This window comes from Salvelinus namaycush, chromosome 3, assembly GCF_016432855.1.
Source record: "Salvelinus namaycush isolate Seneca chromosome 3, SaNama_1.0, whole genome shotgun sequence".
NCBI lineage: Eukaryota > Metazoa > Chordata > Actinopteri > Salmoniformes > Salmonidae > Salvelinus > Salvelinus namaycush.
In genome coordinates, this window is record NC_052309.1 from 83,785,294 (window position 1) to 83,805,560 (window position 20,267).

The following is a 20,267-nucleotide window of genomic DNA, read 5'->3' on the forward strand; positions in this document are numbered from 1 at the left end:
GAGCCTAGCTACAGCCCAACACAGCATGCATCAGCACGGCCCAGGAGCCTAGCTACAGCCCAACACAGCATGCATCAGCACGGCCCAGGAGCCTAGCTACAGCCCAACACAGCATGCATCAGCACGGCCCAGGAGCCTAGCTACAGCCCAACACAGCATGCATCAGCACGGCCCAGGAGCCTAGCTACAGCCCAACACAGCATGCATCAGCACGGCCCAGGAGCCTAGCTACAGCCCAACACAGCATGCATCAGCACGGCCCAGGAGCCTAGCTACAGCCCAACACAGCATGCATCAGCACGGCTCAGGAGCCTAGCTACAGCCCAACACAGCATGCATCAGCACGGCTCAGGAGCCTAGCTACAGCCCAACACAGCATGCATCAGCACGGCCCAGGAGCCTAGCTACAGCCCAACACAGCATGCATCAGCACGGCTCAGGAGCCTAGCTACAGCCCAACACAGCATGCATCAGCACGGCCCAGGAGCCTAGCTACAGCCCAACACAGCATGCATCAGCACGGCTCAGCACAGAGCAGCAAGCCACTGAGAAAACACCTGTCAGCCAGGGATGGAGGGATGGAAGGATGGAGGGAGGGAGATGTGTGCAGTCTGTTGGTGTAGCTAGGTTGAAGGAGAAAAATCAGGGGAGAGAGAGAGGTGAAAAGAAAGGGAGGGAAGAGAGATAATGACAAGGAAAGGTAATGCAAGAAGGGAGTTGAAAGGGAGGGAGAGTGAGAGTGAGAAAGGAGAGGAAGATAAAGAGGGGGAGAAAGAAGGAGAGAGGTGGAGAGAGAGGGCAACAATAGTAGAGGAAGAGGAGAGAGATGTAGATAAACCAGGAGAGGTGTGCTGTCCTCCGCTGTAACATTCAGCTACTCCAGTTAACCACCTCCCAATGCAACCTCTCATCTCACCATTAGCATACTCCCTGGCTAATATACAAGGGTCCTTCAATTAAGCATCCAACCACTCTGGCTAACCCTTAGCATTAGTTAATACTATCCTTGAGCTGAGCTTTCTGCTACACAAGCTAAAGCTCCCATCTGAAAGCTGCCATGGACATTTAACTAATTAAAGAACGGCATCTTAAGCACTTACAATTTCTAAACATATAGTACAAATTGCATTTATATTTATATATATATACACACACACAGTACCAATCAAAAGTTTGGACACATGTACTCATTCCAGGGTCTTTCTTTAATTTGACTATTTTCTACATAGTAGAATAATAGTGAAGACATAAAAACTATGAAATAACAAATATGGAATCATGTAGTAACCAAAAAAGTGTTAAACAAGTCTATATATATTTTATATTTGAGATTCTTCAAAGTAGCCACTGTTATGTTTGTTCCTTATATAATGACAAACCGGGGCGTAGATTTAACTACTTTTAATGAACATATACTTCAGCTAGAAAACTCCATGTTTAGCCATGCAAGGCATTCTTTAACCATCTCCCGCGCCCGCATAGCCTGCTGGGTAACGTAGTCTAAATGTTATTGACACATAACACCACAGCCACCCTTTACCTTAATGACAGATTTGCACACTCTTTGCAGTGCTTAAAGTGTCCACCATTTATGCAAAAGGTGTTTAACATTAGTAAGACATGGCTATAGGGTTTCAGCATTATCTTACACCTTTCTGAAAGGTGACCTCCAACTTGGAGTGTTTACAGTTTCACTGAGGGACAGTCAGCCACGTAGGACTAGTTAAATAAATGTTGAATAAAACAGATACAAAATTGGACATTGGTCCTCTTTCTCTCTGGCATTAGACCAATGATTAATACAAGCTGAGGTCAGCATAGAGAGAACACACACTCTGGAAGGAGACACTGTCAGGAACACAGACACCCCTCTGAATCAGATTATACCTCACCAGGAGAACACACACACACACGTACAGACCCACTCACTCACTGACTTCACTCACATACAGTGCCATTCTGTCATTGGCAAGGTTAGGGTGGGCATTCACGTTACATCCCGGTCATGAATATGGAGAGGTGACCGGGAATTTAATCATGTACAGCTACTGACTGGGAGGAGGTAGTCTTGTTGAGAATAAATCACACCATGATCAAATTAACACTCCCTCGCACGCATGCACGCACGCACGCACGCACGCACGCACGCACGCACGCACGCACGCACGCACGCACGCACACACACACACACACACACACACACACACACACACACACACACACACACACACTCACACACACAGTCACTCACAGGGTGAAGTTTTCCTCGAGGTAGCATCGGTTCCTCAGTAATCCCGCCCACAGCTGCACTCCGATGATGCCGAAGATGAAGAAGACGAAGAAACAAAGCAGGAGGACGTTTCCCAGCATGGGCAGAGTGTCCAGGAGGAGATTCACCAGGATACGCATACCTAAAACATACACACATGCATCATAATATACACACACACACACACACACACACACACACACACACACACATACACACAAACATACACACTTGCATTATAATACACACACTCATATAAAATGAGAATATTGTTGAGTAGAAACAGCAGGAAACACATACTGTATCTAAAACACACAGACAGACACAAAACATATGGACACAGAACACAGGACATTCAGGCCTTCCAAAAGTAGCATAGACATGTTTCTGTCCATATAGGTGGATGGTGGACCAGTCACATATCCCATATCCCCAAGTGATGGCATTATGACACATGACAGGCTACCGTTGGACCTGGCCCACGTTGATTACATAATGAAACATGATTAGTACATGAGCACATGGGGCAGATATGTCCCGTGATGATGACATAAAGACAGCTGATGGCAGTAATGAGGAAGAGTAGTGGAGACTGGCAATGTATGTGTACCTATAGAGGAACTAATGTATGTGTACATATAGAGGAACTAATGTATGTGTACCTATAGAGGAACTAATGTATGTGTACCTACAGAGGAACTAATGTATGTATACCTATAGAGGAACTAATGTATGTGTACCTATAGAGGAACTAATGTATGTGTACCTATAGAGGAACTAATGTATGTGTACCTACAGAGGAACTAATGTATGTATACCTATAGAGGAACTAATGTATGTGTACCTATAGAGGGACTAATGTATGTGTACCTATAGAGGAACTAATGTATGTGTACCTATAGAGGAACTAATGTATGTGTACCTACAGAGGAACTAATGTATGTATATCTATAGAGGAACTAATGTATGTGTACCTATAGAGGAACTAATGTATGTGTACCTATAGAGGAACTAATGTATGTGTACCTATAGAGGGACTAATGTATGTGTACCTATAGAGGGACTAATGTATGTGTACCTATAGAGGAACTAATGTATGTGTACCTATAGAGGGACTAATGTATGTGTACCTATAGAGGAACTAATGTATGTGTACCTATAGAGGAACTAATGTATGTATACCTATAGAGGAACTAATGTATGTGTACCTATAGAGGAACTAATGTATGTATACCTACAGAGGAACTAATGTATGTATACCTATAGAGGAACTAATGTATGTATACCTATAGAGGAACTAATGTATGTGTACCTATAGAGGAACTAATGTATGTATACCTACAGAGGAACTAATGTATGTATACCTATAGAGGAACTAATGTATGTATACCTATAGAGGAACTAATGTATGTATACCTACAGAGGAACTAATGTATGTATACCTATAGAGGAACTAATGTATGTGTACCTATAGAGGGACTAATGTATGTGTACCTATAGAGGAACTAATGTATGTGTACCTATAGAGGGACTAATGTATGTGTACCTATAGAGGAACTAATGTATGTATACCTATAGAGGAACTAATGTATGTGTACCTATAGAGGAACTAATGTATGTGTACCTATAGAGGAACTAATGTATGTGTACCTATAGAGGGACTAATGTATGTGTACCTATAGAGGAACTAATGTATGTGTACCTATAGAGGGACTAATGTATGTGTACCTATAGAGGAACTAATGTATGTATACCTATAGAGGAACTAATGTATGTGTACCTATAGAGGGACTAATGTATGTGTACCTATAGAGGAACTAATGTATGTATACCTATAGAGGAACTAATGTATGTGTACCTATAGAGGGACTAATGTATGTGTACCTATAGAGGAACTAATGTATGTGTACCTATAGAGGAACTAATGTATGTATACCTATAGAGGAACTAATGTATGTGTACCTATAGAGGAACTAATGTATGTGTACCTACAGAGGAACTAATGTATGTGTACCTATAGAGGGACTAATGTATGTGTACCTATAGAGGAACTAATGTATGTGTACCAATAGAGGAACTAATGTATGTACACCTATAGAGGAACTAATGTATGTGTACCTATAGAGGAACTAATGTATGTGTACCTAAAGAGGAACTAATGTATGTGTACCTATAGAGGAACTAATGTATGTGTACCTATAGAGGAACTAATGTATGTGTACCTATAGAGGAACTAATGTATGTATACCTATAGAGGAACTAATGTATGTATACCTATAGAGGAACTAATGTATGTATACCTATAGAGGAACTAATGTATGTGTACCTATAGAGGAACTAATGTATGTATACCTATAGAGGAACTAATGTATGTGTACCTATAGAGGAACTAATGTATGTATACCTATAGAGGAACTAATGTATGTATACCTATAGAGGAACTAATGTATGTGTACCTATAGAGGAGCTAATGTATGTGTACCTATAGAGGAACTAATGTATGTGTACCTATAGAGGAACTAATGTATGTGTACCTATAGAGGAACTAATGTATGTGTACCTATAGAGGAACTAATGTATGTGTACCTATAGAGGAACTAATGTGTGTGTACCTATAGAGGAACTAATGTATGTGTACCTATAGAGGAACTAATGTATGTGTACCTATAGAGGAACTAATGTGTGTATACCTATAGAGGAACTAATGTATGTGTACCTATAGAGGAACTAATGTATGTGTACCTATAGAGGAACTAATGTGTGTGTACCTATAGAGGAACTAATGTGTGTGTACCTATAGAGGAACTAATGTATGTGTACCTATAGAGGGACTAATGTATGTGTACCTATAGAGGAACTAATGTATGTGTACCTATAGAGGAACTAATGTATGTGTACCAATAGAGGAACTAATGTATGTATACCTATAGAGGAACTAATGTGTGTGTACCTATAGAGGGACTAATGTATGTATACCTATAGAGGAACTAATGTGTGTGTACCTATAGAGGAACTAATGTATGTGTACCTATAGAGGAACTAATGTATGTGTACCTATAGAGGAACTAATGTATGTGTACCTATAGAGGAACTAATGTATGTGTACCTATAGAGGAACTAATGTATGTGTACCTATAGAGGGACTAATGTATGTGTACCTATAGAGGAACTAATGTATGTATACCTATAGAGGGACTAATGTATGTATACCTATAGAGGAACTAATGTATGTATACCTATAGAGGAACTAATGTATGTATACCTATAGAGGGACTAATGTATGTGTACCTATAGAGGAACTAATGTATGTGTACCTATAGAGGAACTAATGTATGTATACCTATAGAGGAACTAATGTGTGTGTACCTATAGAGGGACTAATGTATGTATACCTATAGAGGAACTAATGTGTGTGTACCTATAGAGGAACTAATGTATGTGTACCAATAGAGGAACTAATGTATGTATACCTATAGAGGAACGAATGTGTGTGTACCTATAGAGGGACTAATGTATGTATACCTATAGAGGAACTAATGTATGTATACCTATAGAGGAACTAATGTATGTGTACCTATAGAGGGACTAATGTATGTGTACCTATAGAGGAACTAATGTATGTGTACCTATAGAGGAACTAATGTATGTGTACCTATAGAGGGACTAATGTATGTGTACCTATAGAGGAACTAATGTATGTGTACCTATAGAGGAACTAATGTATGTGTACCTATAGAGGAACTAATGTATGTGTACCTATAGAGGGACTAATGTATGTGTACCTATAGAGGAACTAATGTATGTGTACCTATAGAGGGACTAATGTATGTGTACCTATAGAGGGACAATTATTATAATTCTTCACAGAGAAACAACGAAAATGGATGTCCTGAGTCCATGTCAATAGTTAAATCACATCAAAAGACACTTTTTGAAGTCTGAAAAAAAATGTAGATTTTTTTGGTGGAACTCCCCTTTAATTGTGCATTTCGCAAGAGATCAATGTGTTGTTCTACAGATGTTTCTGTTGTTAGACATACTGCTGCACCACGTCATGGCAGGAGTGCCCTTCTCAAATGGAACAGTAATCTGCACTGCTTGGTCATGTTGTCAACAGCATCGTCCAAAAACATACAACATCTCTTACCAAACTAGTTTTCATTAGGAAGGCAGCTAAAGTGTTTTCATCATAAGCATCACTTTTGCATGTGAAAACATAATCCTACTCATTACTACACGTCCTCAATAACACCACGTCACCGTGGGCTTTGAACGGGGCACACTGGCTACATACAGGGTGTTACTGGCTACATACAGGGTGTTACTGGCTACATACAGGGTTATACTGACTATATACATGGTGTTACTGGCTACATACAGGGTGTTATTGGCTACGTACAGGGTGTTACTGGCTACATACAGGGTGTTACTGGCTACATACAGGATGTTACTGGCTACATACAGGGTGTATCTGGCTACATACAGGGTGTTACTGACTACATACAGGGTGTTACTGGCTACATACAGGATGTTACTGGCTACATACAGGGTGTTACTGGCTACATACAGGGTGTTACTGGCTACATGCAGGATGTTACTGGCTACATACAGGGTGTTACTGGCTACATACAGGGTGTTACTGGCTACATACAGGGTGTTACTGGCAACATACAGGGTGTTACTGGCTACATACAGGGTGTATCTGGCTACATACAGGGTGTTACTGGCTACATACAGGGTGTTACTGGCTAGATGGAGGATGCTATTGGCTACATACATGGTGTATCTGGCTACATACATGGTGTATCTGGCTACATACAGGGTGTTACTGGCTACATTCAGGGTGTTACTGGCTACATACAGGGTGTTACTGGCTACATACATGGTGTTACTGGCTACATACAGGATGTTACTGGCTACATACAGGGTGTATCTGGCTACATACAGGGTGTTACTGGCTACATACAGGGTGTTACTGGCTACATACAAGGTGTTACTGGCTACATACAAGGTGTTACTGGCTATATACAGGGTTATACTGGCTACATACAGGGTGTTACTGGCTACATACAGGGTGTATCTGTCTACATACAGGGTGTTACTGGCTAGATGGAGGATGCTATTGGCTACATACATGGTGTATCTGGCTACATACAGGGTGTTACTGGCTACATACAGGGTGTTACTGGCTACATACAGGGTGTTACTGGCTACATACAGGGTGTTACTGGCTACATACAGGGTGTATCTGGCTACATACAGGGTGTTACTGGCTACATACAGGGTGTTACTGGCTACATACAGGGTGTTACTGGCTACATACATGGTGTTACTGGCAACATACAGGGTGTTACTGGCTACATACAGGGTGTTACTGGCTACATACAGGGTTACACTGGCTACATATAGGGTGTTACTGGCTACATACAGGGTGTTACTGGCTACATACAGAGTGTTACTTGCTACATACAGGGTGTTACTGGCTACATACAGGGTGTTACTTGCTACATACAGAGTGTTACTGGCTACATACAGAGTGTTACTGGCTACATACAGGGTGTTAATGGCTACATACAGGGTGTTACTGGCTACATACAGGCTGTGACTGGCTACATACAGGTTGTTACTGGCTACATACAGGTTGTTACTGGCTACATACATGGTGTTACTGGCTACATACATGGTGTTACTGGCTACATACATGGTGTTACTGGCTACATACAGGGTGTTACTGGCTACATACAGGGTGTTACTGGCTACATACAGGGTGTTACTGGCTACATACAGGGTATTACTGGCTACATACAGTGTGTTACTGGCTACATACAGGATGTTACTGGCTGCATACAGGGGTATACTGACTAAATACAGGGTGTTACTGGCTACATACAGGGTGTTACTGGCTACATACAGGGTGTTACTGGCTACATACAGGGTGTTACTGACTACATACAGGGTGTTACTGGATACATACAGTGTGTTACTGGCTACATACAGGGTTATACTGACTACATACAGGGTAATACTGGCTACATACTGGGTGTTACTGGCTACATACAGGGTTATACTGGCTACATACAGGTTGTTACTGACTACATACAGTGTGTTACTGGCTACATACAGGGTGTTACTGGCTACATACAGGGTGTTACTGGCTACATACAGGGTGTTACTGGCTACATACAGGGTGTTACTGACTACATACAAGGTGTTACTGGCTACATACAGGGTGTTACTGGCTACATACAGGGTGTTACTGGCTATATACAGGGTGTTACTGGCTACATACAGGGTGTTACTGGCTACATACAGGGTGTTACTGGCTACATACAGGGTGTTACTGACTACATACAGGGTGTTACTGGCTACATACAGGGTGTTACTGACTACATACAAGGTGTTACTGGCTACATACAGGGTGTTACTTGCTACTTACTGGGTGTTACTTGCTACATACAGGGTGTTACTGGCTACATACAGGGTGTTATTGGCTACATACAGGGTGTTACTGACTACATACAAGGTGTTACTGGCTACATACAGGGTGTTACTTGCTACATACTGGGTGTTACTTGCTACATACAGGGTGTTACTGGCTAGATGGAGGATGCTATTGGCTACATACATGGTGTATCTGGCTACATACATGGTGTATCTGGCTACATACAGGGTGTTACTGGCTACATACAGGGTGTTACTGGCTACATACAGGGTGTTACTGGCTACATACAGGTTGTTACTGGCTACATACATGTTGTTACTGGCTACATACATGGTGTTACTGGCTACATACAGGGTTATACTGACTACATACAAGGTGTTACTGGCTATATACAGGGTGTGACTGGCTACATACAGGGTGTTACTGGCTACATACAGGGTGTTACTGGCTACATTCAGGGTGTTACTGGCTAAATACATGGTGTTACTGGCTACATACATGGTGTTACTGGCTACATACAGCTTGTTACTGGCTACATACATGTTGTTACTGGCTACATACATGGTGTTACTGGCTACATACAGGGTTATACTGACTACATACAAGGTGTTACTGGCTATATACAGGGTGTTACTGGCTACATACAGGGTGTTACTGGCTACATACAGGGTTATACTGACTACATACATGGTGTTACTGGCTACATACAGGGTGTTACTGGCTACATACAGGGTATTACTGGCTACATACAGGGTGTTACTGGCTACATACAGGGTGTTACTGGCTACATACAGGGTGATACTGGCTACTTACAGGGTTAAATTGGCTAAATACAGGGTGATACTGGCTACATACTGGGTGATACTGGCTACATACTGGGTGATACTGGCTACATACAGGGTGATACTGGCTACATACAGGGTGATAAATAAAAGGGCAGTATGCGTTTGCTCTACTCCTGGCTCTGAGAGGATCTAAATGTGTTGGATCCCAGAGGTGCTTCATTAACACAGAATCACATTCAACTTTATTGGGTGGAGAGGTGCAGGGATGGATAGATGGAGGGATGGAAGGATGGACGTAAAGAAAATGAGGCAGGGTCTGAGAGTAGCACAGAAATGGAGAAAAGGAAGGAGGGGGTGTCAACTGGAGAGAGAGAGAGAGAGAGAGAGAGAGAGAGAGAGAGAGAGACTACACTATTATTCATCTTCTAGGAAGGGTACAAATTGGGTCTCTCTGGGGTCAATCTCAGCCAATGTTGTCTGTGTATATTAACTTGGTCAAAATGACCTCATGTCAAGCAATTGCTTTACGTCTATTGTATCTCACCCCTATCTGGCCTAATGCAGGGAGGTGTGGACATACTCATCAGTTATCCATTCCCCTGGGTGCAACCATATGTTTATACTACACAGTGAGCGCTCACACACACACATATATATATATATACACACACACGAGCACTCATACAAATACAGGCGCACGCGCACACACACACACACACACACACACACACACACACACACACACACACACACACACACACACACACACACACACACACACACACATGTGTGTCCCAGCATGTGTATTAGTGTGTTTGTTTACACATATGCACCAGTCACCAGTCTGCCTATATCAGTTCCCCAAACATGACATCACTATCAGTATCACCCCTCCCTATTCCCTATAACTTCCTATCAGCTGGCGGAGCGAGGCAATGACATGCACTAATTCAATTACCATTCATATTTAATGAGTTACCCCGGTGGCAACACCCACTGAAACATTGATAAGGGACCAGAGTGTTCAGCGCTCCCAAATCTCTATTATGTTTGGGAATGTGTCTTCTGATTGGGAATTATCGTCAGCACTCAAGGAAAACTGTTTTCCCAGGTAATTAGTGCTAGGATTAATCTGTGTGTGTGTAATGGACCAGACAAGAGAGTAATGTCTTCACTAATTCTCATCACAGAGAGAGGCGAGTTGGAGGTGTGTGTGTGTGTGTGTGTGGTGTGTGCATGTGTGTGTTTTATGTGTTTATAAATACCGGTTTCTCTACCCGCCAATAATTCTCATTAAAGACAGACTGTGCCATAGAACACCTGCACTCACTAAATGTACCTGCAGACTGATGACTCCAGCACACCTCTCTGTGTCTCTCGGTTTCCACACCATTAGTCCATTAGCGTTAGCACTGATCTGTGTTTCTTTACCATTAGCTTGGCCCATTACGCTATTAGCTCTGGGGGAAAGGAAAGGAAACAAGTAAAGGATGCAAGGATAAGGACGACAGCTGTTTGGAACATGTCCTGTTTCACTGTGTTTCAGTACACTGTCTCACTAGCTTACAGCATGCATATTTATTTTTTTATTTTTTTACCGTTATTTTACCAGGTAAGTTGACTGAGAACACGTTCTCATTTGCAGCAACGACCTGGGGAATAGTTACAGGGGAGAGGAGGGGGATGAATGAGCCAATTGTAAACTGGGGATTATTAGGTGACCATGATGGTTTGAGGGCCAGATTGGGAATTTAGCCAGGACACCGGGGTTAACACCCCTACTCTTACGATAAGTGCCATGGGATCTTTAATGACCTCAGAGAGTCAGGACACCCGTTTAACGTCCCATCCGAAAGACGGCACCCTACACAGGGCAGTGTCCCCAATCACTGCCCTGGGGCATTGGGATATTTTTTAGACCAGAGGAAAGAGTGCCTCCTACTGGCCCTCCAACACCACTTCCAGCAGCATCTGGTCTCCCATCCAGGGCCTGACCAGGACCAACCCTGCTTAGCTTCAGAAGCAAGCCAGTAGTGGTATGCAGGGTGGTATGCTGCTGGCCTATCAGTTTTAGCCGCTATTAGCCAGGCAGCTCTTGTAAAGAGGAGATAAGGAAATGCTACCTGAGTCTCACTGATACCACTCTCTGTGTGTTATTCACTGTTAGCCACTGTTAGCATTAGCAGATAAATGCTATCACTTTCACTGACTGGAAGTGAATGGAGAGATTAGCTGACCCTCGCTTGAACGGCTAATTGGTGCTTACGATGATTAGAAGCTGTCTGAGGTAAGGGGAAAATCAATAGGCGTTTACAATTTTGTCTGAGAACAGAGTTGTATTTGAGAGGGATGGGGTTGGGTCAGAGAGAGAAGAGTGATCTACATTACAGGAGGATATGTAAATCTGTAAGGGACAAGGTTGTAGTAGAGGGCATCTGATAGGAGATGGGCTGCTCAGATCAAACAGCACTGTCCTGGGGTTATGCAGTTAGAACAGAGTAGAGGGTCACAGCAAAGTCTAAGGACATATACAATGACTGTACTGATTGAATGGAGAAAACATTAGGAACACCTTCCTAACATTGAGTTGCACCCCCCTTTTGCCCTCAGAACAGGCTCAATTCGTCGGGGCATGGACTCTACCGTTCCACAGGGATGCTGGCCCATGTTGACTCCAATGCTTCCCACAGTTGTGTCAAGTTGGCTGGATGTCCTTTGGATGGTGGACCATTCTTGATACACACGGGAAACTGTTGAATGTGAAAAACCCAGCAGCGTTGCAGTTCTTGACACAATCAAACCAGTGAGCCTGGCACCTACTACCATATCCTGTTCAAATGCACTTACATCTTTTGTCTTGCCCATTCACTCTCTGAATGGCACACATACACAATCCATGTCTCAATTGTCTCAAGGCCAAGATCCTTATTTAACCTGTCTCCTCCCCTTCATCTATACTGATTGAAGCGGATTGAACAAGTTACATCAATAAGGGATCATAGCTTTCACCTGTATTCACCTGGTCAGTCTATGTCATGGAAAGAGTGGACGTTCCTAATGTTTTGTACACTCAGTGTAGACATCACATGCAAAAAAACGGACAGACAGACAGACAGACAGTGACAGACACAAACAGACAGACGGACAGATGGACAGATGGACAGACAGACAAACAGAGATAAACAAGACAGAGAGAGAGAGCGAGCGAGAGACAGACAGACAGAGAGACAGACAGAAAGAGACAGAACGAGAGAGAGAGAGAAAGAGAGAGAGAGAGAGAGAGAGAGACAGCGAGACAGAACTCACTGGGTACTCTATTGATGGCTTTGAGGGGTCTGAGGACCCTGACTGTCCTGATGGCTGAGAGGTTGATGTTCTGCAGGTCCAACGAGTACTCCACCATCCTACACAGAGAGAAACACACATAGGAGTCAAGGAACTATATGTGTGCGTGTGTGTGTGAGAGAGAGAGCATTTGCTGTACACATGACTCACTGACACATTCTCAGTTCCCATTTGTTCTACAGAATCTCATTTTAAATCCATCCATATACAGCAAGGCCCAAGAGGGCTCTTTCCCTCAGGCAAGATCTCTGAGTGCCTCTCCAATCCGTCTACAGGTTACATCCCAGTTTCAGGATCTAAGCCTGCCACAACACTGCACCAAAGCAACTGTGGGGTTAACTCATGGGTTAACTCATGAACTGCTGGGTTAACCCATGATCCGAAATGGCAGATATGAGTGCATATACGGTTTTCCCATTTATAATGTGCTCACATCAGAGCGAGTGTTTATTCTCATTCAGACAGTAAGGTATTGTCTCAGAGTATCTTTGAAGCAGAGGGAAGGAAGGGTAGAGGGGAGAGAGCTATGAATTATTATATCATTTTAATTCAATTGTACAATTATGGGAGCATCTTTGCAGTACCCACAGTATCAACAGACTAAAAGAAGAGAAAGAGTGTAAGGGAGAGGCAGAGAAGCAGAGAAAGAGAGAGAGACCTACAGCTCATCTCTTGGCAGTAGTACTGTAGATTACTTTATCACTGAACTCAACCCAGAGTCTCTCAGAGTTTTCACAGTCAGCCCACTAACACCCCTATCAGATCACAGAAAAATCACAGTCTACCTGGACAGAGCAATAGTCAATAATGAGGCATCAAAGCCAAGGGACCTGCACAATATTAAGAAATGCTATAGATGGAAGTAAAGTAGTGTAGAAAATTAGGCAACAACAAATTCAATCAATTTCAAACAACTTCCTGGACAAAATATTTCACTGTAATAGTGAAGGTGTAAACTTGGCAGTAGAAAGCCTAAACAGTATATTTGACCTTTCAGCTTCCCTATTAAATCTAAAAATGTCAAGCAGACAACCTAAGAAAATTAACAACAATGACAAATGGTTTGATGAAGAATGCTAAAACCCAAGAAAGAAATTGAGAAACCTATCCAACCAAAAACATAGAGACCCAGAGAACCTGAGTCTACGCCTTCACTATGGTGAATCACTAAAACAATACAGAAATACGCTACAGAGAAAGAAGGAACAGCTCGTCAGAAATCAGATCAATGTAATTGAAGAATCCATAGAATCTAATCACTTCTGGGAAAATTGGAACACACTAAACAAACAACAACACAAAGAGTTATCTATCTAAAACGGAGATGTATGGATAAACCACTTCTCTAATCTTTTTGTTTCTATAAGAAATAACAAACAGCAAAAACACATACATGATCAATTACAAATCTTAGAATCAGCTATTAAAGACTTCCAGAACCCACTGGATTCTTCAATTACATTGAATGAACTATAAGACAAAATACAAACCCTCCAACCCAAAAAGACCTCTGATGTTGATGGTATCCTACATGAAATGATAAAATATAAAATAAACTCTTTAACATCATCCTCATCTCTGGCATCTTCCCCAATATTTGGAACCAAGGACTGATCACCCCAATCCACAAAAGTGGAGACAAATTTGACCCCAATAACTACCGTGGGATATGCGTCAACAGCAACCTTGGGACAATCCTCTGCACTATCATTAACAGCAGACTTGTACATTTCCTCAGTGGAAACAATGTACTGAGCAAATGTCAAATTGGCTTTTTACCATATTACCGTACGACAGACCACGCATTCACCCTGCACACCATAATTGACAAACAAACTAACCAAAACAAAGGCAAAGTCTTCTCATGCTTTGTTGACTTCAAAAAAGCTTTTGACTCAATTTATCATGAGGGTCTGCTATACAAATTGATGGAAAGTGGTGTCGGGGGAAAAAAGATGCGACATTATAAAGTCCACATGCACAAGCAACACGTGTTTGGTTAAAATGGGCAAAAAACACAGATTTCTTTCCACAGGCCTGTGGGGTGAGACAGGGGTGCAGCTTAAGCCCCACCCTCTTCAACATATATATAAACGAATTGGCAAGGGCACTAGAACAGTCTGCAGCACCCGGCCTCACCCTACTAGAATCTGAAGTCAAATGTCTACTGTTTGCTGATGATCTGGTGCTTCTGTCCCCAACCAAGTAGGGCCTACAGCAGCACCTAGATCTTCTGCACAGATTCTGTCAGACCTGGGCCCTGACAGTGAATCTCAGTAAAACAAAAAATGGTGTTTCAAAAAAGGTCCAGTCGCACGGACCACAAATACAAATTCCATCTAGACACCGTTGCCATAGACCACACAAAAAACAATACATACCTCGGCTTAAACATCAGCGCCACAGGAAACTTCCACAAAGCTGTGAACGATCTGAGAAACAAGGCAAGATGGGGCCTTCTATGCCATCAAAAGGAACATAACATTTGACATACCAATTAGGATCTGGCAAAAAATACTTGAATCAGTTACAGAACCCATTGCCCTTTATGGTTGTGAAGTCTGTGGTCTGCTCACCAACCAATAATTCACAAAATAGGACAAACTCCAAAGAGAAGACAGGCTATGTGCACACTGCCCACAAAATGAGGTGGAAAATGAGCTGCATTTCCTAACCTCCTGCCAAATGTATGACCATATTAGATACACATACAGTTGAAGTCGGAAGTTTACATACACCTTAGCCAAATACATTTAAACTCAGTCTTTCACAATTCCTGACATTTAATTCTAGTAAAAATTCCCTGCCTTAGGTCAGTTAGGATCACCACTTTATTTTAAGAATGTGAAATGTCAGAATAATAGTCGAGAGAATGATTTATTTCAGCTTTTATTTCTTTCATCACATTCCCAGTGGGTCAGAAGTTTACATACACTCAATTAGTATTTGGTAGCATTGCATTTCAATTGTTTAACTTGGGTCAAACGTTTCGGGTAGGATTCCACAAACTTCCCACAATAAGTTGGGTGAATTTTGGCCCATTCCTCCTGACAGAGCTGGTGTAACTGAGTCAGGTTTGTAGGCCTCCTTGCTCGCACACGCTTTTTCAGTTCTGCCCACACATTTTCTATAGGATTGAGGTGAGGGTTTATGATGGCCACTCCAATACCTTGACTTTGTTGTCCTTAAGCCATTTTGCCACAACTTTGGAAGTATGCTTGGGGTCATTGTCCATTTGGAAGACCCATTGCAACCAAGCTTAAACTTCGTGACTGATGTCTTGAGATGTTGCTTCAATATATCCACATAATTTTCCTCCCTCATGATGCCATCTATTTGGTGAAGTGCACCAGCCCCTCTTGCAGCAAAGCACCCCCACAACATGATGCTGCCACCCCCGTGATTCATGATTGGGATGGTGTTCTTCGGCTTGCAAGCCTCCCCCTTTTTTCTCCAAACATAACGATGGGCATTTATGGCCAAACAGTTCTATTTTTGTTTCATCAGACCAGAGGAAATTTCTCCAAAAGTACTATCTTTGTCCCCATATGCAGTTGAAAGCTGTAGTCTGGCTTTTTTATGTGGGTTTGGAGCAGGGGCTTCTTCCTTGTTGGGTTATGTTGATATAGGACTCATTTTACTGTGGATATAGATACTTTTGTACCTGTTTCCTCCAGTATCTTCAGAAGGTCCTTTGCTGTTGTTCTGGGATTGATTTGCACTTTTTGCACCAAAGTACGTTCATCTCTAGGAGACAGAACGTGTCTCCTTCCTGAGCGGTATGACGGCTGCGTGGTCCCATGTTGTTTATACTTGCGTACTATTGTTTGTACAGATGAACGTGGTACCTTCAGGCGTTTGGAAATTGCTCCCAAGGATGAACCAGACTTGTGGAGGTCTAAAAAAAAAATCTGAGGTTTTGGCTGATTTATTTAGATTTTCCCATGATGTCAAGCAAAGAGGCACTGAGTTTGAAGATAGGCTTTGAAATACATCCACAGGTACACCTCCAATTGACTTAAATGATGTCAATTAGCCTATCAGAAGCTTCTAAAGCCATGACATCATTTTCTGGAATTTTCCAAGCTGTTTAAAGGCACAGTCAACTTAATGTATGTAAACTTCTGACCCACTGGAATTGTGATACAGTGAATTGTAAGTGAAATAATCTGTCTGTAAACAATTGTTGGAAAAATTCCTTGCGTCATGCACAAAGTAGATGTCCTAACCGACTTGCCAAAACTATAGTTTGTTAACAAGAAATTTGTGGGGTGGTTGAACAACAAGTTTGAATGACTCCAACCTAAATGTATGTAAACTTCCGACTTCAACTGTATTCCCCTCAGATTACACAGACCCACAAATAATTTTTGATTAACTCCCTATTGGGTTTTTTATTGGGTGAAATTGGGTGAAATACCACAGTGTGCAATCACAGCAGTAAGATTTGGGACCTGTTGCCACAAGAAAATGGCAACCAGTGAAGAACAAACAACATTGTAATACATTGTTTGTACTTTAACTATTTGCACATCGTTACAACACAGTATATAGACATAATATGACATTTGAAATGTCTCTATTATTTTGGAACTGGTTTGAGCGTAATATTTACTGTTCACTTTTATTTTACATTTGTTTATCCATTTCGCATGCTTCGGCAATATTAACATATGTTTCCCATGCCAATAAAGCCCCTTGAAATGAAATGAATTGAGGTAGAGTTAGAGGCAGAGAGAGACAGACAGAGTGAGAGGGGGGGACAGCGAGAGAGAGAGAGAGAGAGAGAGAGAGAGAGAGAGAGAGAGAGAGGGGTGGGGCAGTGAGAGAGAGAGAGAGAGAGAGAGAGAGAGAGAGAGAGAGAGAGAGAGAGAGAGAGAGAGAGAGAGAGAGAAAGAAAGAAAGAAAGAAAGAAAGAAAGAAAGAAAGAAAGAAAGAAAGAAAGAAAGAAAGAAAGAAAGAAAGAAAGAAAGAAAGAAAGAAAGAAAGAAAGAAAGAAAGAAAGAAAGAAAGAGAGAAGGACGGACAGAGAGCGAGTCAGAGGGAAAGGTAGAGAACGAGTCAGAGGGAGAGGTAGAGAGAAGAACAGAGAGGGAGAGAGAGAAAGCGAGAGAGAGAGAAAGCGAGAGTCAGAGGTAATGGTAGAGGTAGAGGTAGAGGTAGAGAGAGAGAGAGAGAGAGAGAGAGAGAGAGAGAGAGAGAGAGAGAGAGAGAGAGAGAGAGAGAGAGAGAGAGAGAGAGGTCAGAGGTAGAGAGAGAAGGAAGGACAGAGAGAGAGTCAGAGGTAGAGATAGAAGGACAGAGAGAGAGGGGACAGAGAGAGGGGACAGAGAGAGAATCAGAGGTAGAGGTAGAGAGAGAGGTAGAGAGAGGTAGAGAGAGAGAGAGGACAGAGAGAGAGTCAGAGGGAGAGGTAGAGAGAAAAGGACAGAGAGAGAGAGAAATAGATGGATAGAAAGTGGTCTCTGTAAGTGATGCCTGCAGGATGTTGTGGTTTACTAAGAGTCAGACATCTGTTAGCTACTCATTCTCAGCATGTTAAAACTGTTTGTGCCCTGCAACCTAAACCACTTTCACAGAATGGCCATGGTGCTTTATCTTTCCGTGTGTGTGTGTGTGTGTGTGTGTGTGTGTGTGTGTGTGTGTGTGTGTGTGTGTGTGTGTGTGTGTGTGTGTGTGTGTGTGTGTGTGTGTGTGTGTGTGTGTGTGCGTGTGTGCGTGTGTGGGGACCATGAAAAGAGCCTGGGGTGGAATACATTAATGCAGTGGCAGCAAGGCCTGCCAAGTCTAACACCAGACACAGCCAATCTACTCTACAATATAACTCATTCAGAGGCCCATGTTCATGTGCTGCTGATCACAGCCCTGGACACACCGCATTCTGATGGGAATACAGCTGGCTATATGGATATCAGACAATCAGCTTTAGTTCAGTGAGCTATACCAGTGGTAATACATTGTTGTGTTGTGACCAATCTACAGCCTTTAGCCCATGCCGTTTTAAACTGCACGGCGATCTAATACTAAGTCACCACAACCCATCATTTAGGAAGTATTATGTGCGTCCCAAATGGCAACCTATTCCCTATACAGTGAACTAAATCAGTAATAGGGTGCCATTTGGGAGACATTGTCACGACAACAGGGATGTACAGCAGGACGTGCACCATAGCATCCCGTTTTTAATATGTAGTCTTTATCATAGTGTCCATTCTGATAGGTTATCAACAAGCTCTCACTATCAGGATCAGGTAAGACCCAGATGCAGACCATGTCGAAGTAACAATGTTTATTACAGAAACAGAAGCAAAGATACAAGACGGCAGGCAGGCTCAGGATCAGGACAGGCAAGGCTCAAAAACCAGGAGGGTGAGAAAAAGAGAGGATCAGTACATCCGAACATCACACCTGCGGGACATGTACAGGATGGCAACAATAACTGCCCGAGTTACACCAGGAACGCACAATCCCTCCATCAGTGCTCAGACTGTCCGCAATAGGCTGAGAGAGGCTGGACTAAGGGCTTGTAGGCCTGTTGTAAGGCAAGTCCTCACCAGACATCACCGGCAACAATGTCGCCTATGGGCACAAACCCACCGTCGCTGGACCAGACAGGACTGGGAAAAAGTGCTCTTCACTGACGAGTCGCGGTTTTGTATCACCAGGGGTGATGGTCGGTTTCGCGTTTATCGTCGAAGGAATGAGCGTTACACCGAGGCCTGTACTCTGGAGCGGGATCGTTTTGGAGGTGGAGTGTCTATCATGGTCTGGGGCGGTGTGTCACAGCATCATCGGACTGAGCTTGCTGTCATTGCAGACAATCTCAACGCTGTGCGTTACAGGAAAGACATCCTCCTCCCTCATGTGATACCCTTCCTGCAGGCTCATCCTGACATGACCCTCCGGCATGACAATGCCACCAGCCATACTGCTCGTTCTGTGCGTGATTTCCTGCAAGACAGGAATGTCAGTGTTCTGCCATGGCCAGCGAAGAGCCCGGATCTCAATCCCATTGAGCACATCTGGGACCTGCTGGATCGGAGGGTGAGGGCTAGGGCCGTTCCCCCCAGAAATGTCAGGGAACTTGCAGGTGCCTTGGTGGAAGAGTGGGGTAACATCTCACAGCAGGAACTGGATAATCTGGTGCAGTCCATGAGGAGGAGATGCACTGCAGTACTTAATGCAGTTGGTGGCCACACCAGATACTGACTGTTACTTTTGATTTTAACCCCCCCCCCTTTGTTCAGGAACACATTATTCCATTTCTGTTAGTCACATGTCTGTGGAACTTCTTCAGTTTATGTTTCAGTTGTTGAATCTTGTTATGTTCATACAAATATTTACACATGTTAAGTTTGCTGAAAATAAACGCAGTTGACAGTGAGAGGACGTTTATTTTTGTTGCTGAGTCTACTAGGTGTTATGG

General features: G+C 42.8%; 1 protein-coding gene across 1 annotated transcript in view; it reads right to left on the reverse strand.

The window, feature by feature from the left end:
• Nucleotides 1-20,267, reverse strand: part of LOC120044082 (voltage-dependent T-type calcium channel subunit alpha-1I-like) — a gene marked incomplete at its 5' end in the record, with an annotated part of 151,521 nt that overhangs the window by 106,973 nt on the left and 24,281 nt on the right. Inside the window, 2 exons of the mRNA XM_038988670.1 lie at nt 2,252-2,411; nt 12,803-12,900. Coding sequence (XP_038844598.1) covers nt 2,252-2,411; nt 12,803-12,900 — 258 coding nt within the window. The remainder of the gene's footprint in view (nt 1-2,251; nt 2,412-12,802; nt 12,901-20,267) is intronic.